A 7,382-nucleotide genomic window follows, 5' to 3' on the forward strand; every position below is an offset into this window, starting at 1 on the left:
AAACACTATCATAACTATATTACATATGAAATTTGAATTTTTGAAGATTGCATTTTAATTTTAAAACACATAATGACTACATATTACTTATTGGTATATCATATGATTATGGAATTGTTGCTCTTGATAAACACATTAGTTATACATATATATTATTAAAGAATATTTAATATTTTGAAAGTAATTGATAAATTATACTAACGAAATTGGCAAAGAAAAAAATTGAGAAAAATATTTATTTGACTCTCTAATTAAAGACATTATGTAACTATGCATATAGATGATAAAAATAAACTAACCATTGTAAAATTACAAAAGCAAATTAATGAATCTATAAAATGAAATTATGTAAATTAAACTAGGAGAAAATAGTGTTATGATTTGTAATTTTGCCTTTTCTTTTAATAAAACAAATGGTAAACTACAATTGAATAACCTCTATACTCTTAAAAACAGATTTATATAAAATTACTATAACATCAAAATACAAGAAAAATTCTATTCTAGCTTTTTTTAAAGAAGAATGTTCTAACCGCGCGAAGCGCGGATCCATTTACTAGTGATTTATATTATGAAATAAGAAAATAAAAATAAAAATAATAATATAATAATAATGAGAGAAAGAAAAATATCTTTTAGAGAAGGAAAAAGGGCCTGATATACCCCTCAACTTTGTCATTTGGAGCTGATATGCCCCTCGTTATGAAAGTGGTTCATATATACCCTTACCGTTATACAAACGGCTCAATATACCCCTTCCTCACAAAATCATTTAACGGAAGTGAAAAAGTTAGTTTTAAATTTATATTTTTGACTTTTAATTTTCTTAAAAGTTATTTAGGGGTATATATGATTCTTCTAGCAAAGTTCAAGATATTTTTTAATCTTTTTTCATACATAAATTATTTTTTGACTTCTTTTATTATAATTATTTGAGTTTCTTATTCTTATTTTATTTTTTTCTTTCATTCCTTAGTGTAAAAAAAAAATTTAAAACTATTTTTTTTGTCTATATTGTAATTTAATTTTTGTATTTGAAGAAAAAAATTTGGTCATCTATAATAAGTTTTACAAGAATATTAGTGAAACATAAATAAATTTGACCATCAAAATAATAAATCTAAATTAGTCATTGAAACAAAAGAAAAGTTAAAAAATATATATATGTTTGAGGAGGATTAAATATATTCATATGGAATTATATATATATATATATATTTTTTTTTAAAAAAAATTAACCTGAATTTTTTTTTTTTCATTTCTGTTAGAGGAAAAAGATATATGTGAGTCATTTGTATATAAGTAGGGGTATATATGAGCCACTTTTATAACGAGGAATATATCAACTCTAAATGACAAAGTTGAAAGATATATCAAACCTTTTTCCCTTTAGAGAATAGTAAAATAGAAAATTGAATCCGACTTGTTTGTCTCAGACTATATAGAAAGACGCGTTCCCTGTATTTATTTACTTCTTATTTCATGTTCTTATAATAATAATTACTACTTTATTTATCATGATTAGAGAATTTATCAAGATTAGATAATTTATTGTAAGATAAATTATATAGAACATTTTACCGGCTAACAGTTATTTTTCATTGATCGTTAGGCGTTATTCCATTAAAATTCAATTAAATCTTAATTCTCGGTGAAAGTTTTCAATTCTATCACGCAAAGAGAACTTATCCGAAATATCTAATCAGTGTTTACTTTCCACTGAAAAACTTGTGCGCCGAAAAATACATTTTGCTTCAATCACAGTGTCTTCTTCCTCCGGCTCAGCCTCTCAAAATTTCAAATTCCGGTGACTGTTCATTCATACTCCGGCGAGATGAAAATTCCTGCATTCCTACTTCTACTAATCACTCTTTCACAAGTAACTCTGAATCCGACTGTTTCAGTCGCCGATTCCGCTTATCCGTCGCCGTATGGTATTGAAACGACTACCTCCTGTCAATCTACTGCTTCCGATGACCTAATTCCTGTCCGTCGTGAAGTTTACGGCAACGGAAGGATTTTCGACATTACTCATCGATTGACTCCTGATATGCCGTCCTGGGGATTAGAAGACGGGCTTGGCCAGTTCCTGTGGCTACCTAACAGCATGAAGAATGGCTCTCTTGCTAATAACTCCGAGATGAAACTTCCGACCCACACCGGCACGCATATTGATGCTCCTGGCCATGTCTACGATCACTATTTCGATGCTGGCTTTGATGTCGACACTCTCGACCTAGAAGTTCTCAATGGTATCCATCAATCTCCATCTCTTTTTGTCTCCAATGCTTCGCAAATTAGTTTAATTTTAGCACACTAACTTGTACTAGTAGAGTAGTAGTATTACACCTGTTATGCTGTCCCCCTTCATGTAAGTTCACGTGTTTGATGAAATAAATTAGAAAGCGTCATTCCACATGTTATTCTTCGCCTCTGCTAGGGCCGCAAAGTTTGAAAATTTTGTTTTGTCGTGACCTCCATCTGGAGATTGATGCCTTGTAAATATTTAATACTTGTAAGGACCAAATTGTCAGGGTATCTTTTGAGGCATCAAAAGTATTGAATATTATCCAGAACTTTGAAAAAAGAAAGCATCTTTTTGAAGAGTAAATGTATACCTACCAAAATTTCATTTACTTGACCATATTGTGAAGCCATAACGTTGAGCCTTCTAGTTTCCATTGCTAGAGTTCATGCCTTTCTTAGAAAGTAAGATGAGGGCTGTGTGTAAGTTGCTAGTATTAACTGAGTTGCTGTTTGTAAGTACAATATCACTTGCTTCTTCATCACCTAATGATGCATACCCAACTGGATATGGTGATGAACCGGGAGCTTGTGTTGGAGCTAGTGATGATTTGAGACCTTTGAGGAGAGAGGTGTATGAAGATGGACAAATATTTGATATCACACACCAGTTCAATCCTAATACTCCTATTGGGGATTCTGATGAAGGAATTGGACAGTTTCTCACTCTTCTGTCGAGCATGAAGAATGGCTCTGATTACAACTTTTCGGAATTGAGATTAGGCGTGCATGCTGGCACTCATGTTGATGCACCAGGACATGTGTATGAGGAGTACTATGATGCAGGGTTTGATGTTGATTCCCTTGACCTTAGAGTTCTCAATGGTATTAACCACAGGAAATTCTACCTTTGACAACTCTTGTGCTTTAGAAAAATGATCACGCATGTGTTATGATTAACTACTCATGAGTCATGGATCTGATTAACTCTACACTGTCGGATTGAAACCTTGAATTTTACTTGCTCTTTCAAATTGATGGGATATTGAAGACTGGACATTAGGTCTTAAAACTGGAAACAGTTGAGACTGGTCTAAGAATTATAATTTTCTTGAATCAATTCTTTTGAGATCTATATTTAGTCATAACGACTTCTTCTGTTCTAGTTTATGTGATACTATTTAGTTTCCTTATTTTGCCATACCAAAAGTAATGACACATATCTATATTTGGAAACATCTAACTATAACTTCTCATTTTGTCCTTAATGTGAAGCTTTTATAGCTACACAGATGTTATGGTCTGTTTAAGATACTTTACTTTAACATACTGCCAATTTTTCTCCCTTAATTTTTAGCATTGTGTATTAGTGTTCTTATCTTTTTACTGGCAGTATTACACATTTTCATTATTAATGATGATGTCCTTCACTTGCTTTAACAGGTCCTGCATTGCTAGTTGATGTTCCAAGAGACAAGAACTTAACTGGTAAATCTCCCCCTCCCGTCTCATGCTGAATGTCTCTAGTATGATAAACTCTCTTATTTTTGAATCAATTGTTCTAGCTTATTGTCGTTCATAGTTCTGAATTTGCCAATATATCAGTTGACTTGAAATTGTTGAGCTTAAGAGTTTTCCTGTCTTTACCTTGCATACAATATGATATGTGCAATAACTAGAGGAAGAAATACTATCTGAGATTTGAGTAGCAGACACGAGTTGTTTACATAAGCTTATTGGCTATATATGATCATACTTTTGTTTTCTTTTACACAGCGGATGTTATGCAATCCTTACATATTCCCAAGGGAGTCAAACGAGTACTTTTCAGGACACTAAACACTGACAGGTAATTTATAGCAGTATCTTAGAACTGTGCTTAGGTTGCATGTTTGTTGTTGATCGAAGTTCAGCTCAAGATTTCTCTAAGTTATATATAGCTTCTCCTTTCTTTTTCGACATGTTGGTTGCTGTATATTGTAGTGAAGTTGTTGGAAGTTTTCTTATGCGTCACTGTTATGGTTTGTGTTTTTGTTTGTCTCTTCTCATCGTTAATAATATTGGAGTATATCCAGAATTTACAGATTCTTCCAAATCCTCAAGGTATCTGGTTTGTGGTATTATATAAAATTTTATTTGAATGCAACATATTCCAATAGCGCACCATAAGCAATGTAGCTCAATAGGTGACCAGCAAACTTACATTAGGGGATCCAACTTCAATTGTCAGAAAACACCTGGACCCTTAATTTTTTTTTGCAATTGCACCCCTACACCATTATGCCTGAACTTGACATACCCTTTTAGAGGGTTGCTGAAGACTAACCTCTTTGATAAATGCTGCATCTACACATTCTTTTAATCAATATCCCTTCAAGCATTTTCTCTCAGGTCAGGCTGTTTATAATTATAAAGATAAACAACAGAATCTAATAATTTTTTTATCCTTGCATCTGATTTAGTATATTCTGAAGGAAATTTAGGATTTTGGTGACTTTTTGCATCTTTATGTTTGTTTCTGTTTTTTTCTTTGTGGTGCTGTACGGAAGAGGGTTGTCAAATGTTAAGTGAAGTTCGCGCTTTTACTTCTTGTTCAAGTCTAAATTGTAAGCGAATATAAGAGTTGAACTTGTGTGGGGTGTGATCAATTTCTGCGTCTTGGTAGTGAAAGCTTTGTTTGGACTGTGAACTAAATCATGAAAGTTGGAAGTGGAAGTTGAAAACAAACTAGAATGTAGCAAAAAAAATTACCCTCTGACTCTGGAGAATGTGCTTCTACAAAATGTAGATCCAAGATTACTCTTCCAAAATCTCAAAAAGTAGATTGGTGAATTGCAAAAAAACATAATAAAACTTACAGCACATAATCTATCTGTTCATTGTGGGTATCTAATTGTATCTTCTTCAGTTTTGGCATAGAATGGTCAAGTTGTTACTGGAATGGCTACACATTTCAAATAGCATCTTAATTACGTACCTCAACAAGCATCCATGGGGATCCCAATTGTTGTTTCGCATGCTTTACTCATGTATTACGAACCCTAGCCTGATGTAGATGGATTGTACAAAATATCTGTCTCTAACCTTTTCTCTTGTTCTTTTAGTGGTAATGCTCATGCTGGATAATTTTTTTGAAAACCTAATCGAAGGATAAGCAATTAAGATTTGGCATTTAGTGCGAAGAATGTGATCTTCCTCAAGAAGTCTATTATCTTTGTGGATTCTGTTCTCCTCTCCCATGCTTACATGAACAGGGTAGGATTCCTTCTAAGGGTGCAGGTGCAGGTGTATGCTGTTTAAGAGCTTCATTTTGATGCACTCGATGTTTATGTAGTTGTTGCTCATATTTCAACGAATTAATATGCATAATCAGTTGGTATAGAAAGAAGGATAGATGCTATCAGGTTCCCTGAAGCAACACTTCACATAGAATTTTAAATGATTTTGACTTGGATGTACAGTTACAATTGTTCAGTATGTCTTGATTAAACTTAAATGACTTTCAGGCGGCTTATGTGGAAAAAGGCATTCGACACAAGCTATGTCGGATTCATGAAGGATGGAGCTCAGTGGCTAGTGGACAACACTGACATCAAACTTGTTGGTAAGATAGGCTGTAACACTATGACATCTTAATAATCTGTGATGTTATGGTTTACTGCATGCTTGAATGTTTGAATGTCGGTTAGAGTGGTGCTCAACTATAAGCAGTATACTCTGTGTACTGTTATACCTCTTTGGTCAGAGGGGTCCTCTCTCTCTTTTTCTTTTTCCTTCTTCCTGTAGTGCTCAACTATAAGCAGTATACTGTGTACTGTTATACCTCTTTGGTCAGAGGGGTCCTCTCTCTCTTTTTCTTTTTCCTTCTTCCTGTAACACCTTGCTTGATTGACACAGTTACTATCTGGAGTAATATGTGAAAATTGTTTCCATGGCTTGCACTTTCTTGCATGCTCATTACTGGAATGAACTTATCCTTGGTGTAAATATATTTTGTCAGTTAAAAGATATAATTCTGCATGAATCGTGGTTCGTGTCAGTACTTTATGCTTCATTTCATGAGTAAGTGGAACATCAGGCAGATCATGTAAGTGCTTGAACTGGTATTGAATTAATACACGTGCATATATACATTATGTATATATTTGTATTATCTTCAGTGTGGCTGATGTCCGGATTTTCAAATGGTGAATAAGGAATTTAGACTTGATTTTACTTTCTTGCTTTATCCAACCTTTAGTCTGTATGTGTCATGGTTCATGTACTTTATTATCCTCAGTTAGCTGTTCCATTACTGCCTTCTGTTGACAAATTTCTTTGACAATAATTCATCATAGTTATAAACCTGGGTGTTAGTTATCCTTTCCCATTTCCCCCAACTTTTGCCCTCAAATTATGAACTCCCATATTTTGACTTTGTCCTAAGAGGCTTCTGTGTCTTACTGCTGCAGCTCAACCAGTGTAAATGAGTGATAACTTATTCTTGATTTTCCTCTTAATCAATTATTTTTTTTGAAACTAGTAACATTTGTATTTCATTTAGTACTTAGGTAGTACTGAAAAACCATATTTACAAAAGCAGAAAGGAGTAAAATCTATCCAAAAACTGAACCAAATCTAAATGGATCCTAAAACATCTATGATTGACTCAGTTTCATTGGAGTAGACATTTGTACACCAAAAGCAGAACAACAAAATACACTTAAGCTTTACTTCCTGCAAGTTGTTGTTCCTATTCTCAAAACATCTCTCGTTTCTCTCCCTCCATATAGTCCACCAAATACTAGCAGGGATCATCCTCCATCTTTCTCTGTTTGTAGCCCCAACTCCAGCCATCTCCCAACTGAATAGAGTCTCATCAATCTTGCTAGGCATACACCAAGATATGCCTCTGAGATTAAGGAAAATCTTCCACAGCTGCTCAGTAAAGTTGCAATGTAAGAAAAGATGTCTCACTGTCTCATTAGCCTTACCACATAAGGAACATCTGTTACATAGAGAGATTCCTCTCTTGGCCACATTATCCAACGTCAAAACTGCTTTATTGGCTAGTAGCCATGTAAAGCATGCCACTTTGTGTGGCACTTTGTTCCTCCAGATTTGCTTCCAAGGCCATTTGAAGTCTTGAATGCCACCAG

General features: G+C 33.9%; 1 protein-coding gene across 2 annotated transcripts in view; it reads left to right on the forward strand.

Annotated features, from left to right (window-relative positions):
• Window positions 1-1,601: 1,601 nt before the first annotated feature.
• LOC102579417 (kynurenine formamidase) overlaps window positions 1,602-7,382 on the forward strand; it is a 13,519-nt gene continuing 7,738 nt past the window's right edge. Inside the window, exons 1-5 of one of the 2 annotated variants that reach the window (XM_006346313.2) lie at window positions 2,522-2,618; window positions 2,672-3,129; window positions 3,688-3,732; window positions 4,021-4,093; window positions 5,751-5,848. In XM_006346313.2, the coding sequence (XP_006346375.1) occupies window positions 2,694-3,129; window positions 3,688-3,732; window positions 4,021-4,093; window positions 5,751-5,848 (652 nt within the window). In that variant the 5' untranslated portion in view covers window positions 2,522-2,618; window positions 2,672-2,693. Of the gene's footprint in view, window positions 2,253-2,521; window positions 2,619-2,671; window positions 3,130-3,687; window positions 3,733-4,020; window positions 4,094-5,750; window positions 5,849-7,382 lie in introns of those variants that run through there. The other variant, XM_006346314.2, reaches the window with a different exon arrangement.

The sequence above is a fragment of the Solanum tuberosum genome, unplaced genomic scaffold (assembly GCF_000226075.1).
Source record: "Solanum tuberosum cultivar DM 1-3 516 R44 unplaced genomic scaffold, SolTub_3.0 scf00073, whole genome shotgun sequence".
In the NCBI taxonomy this organism is placed as follows: Eukaryota; Viridiplantae; Streptophyta; class Magnoliopsida; order Solanales; family Solanaceae; genus Solanum; species Solanum tuberosum.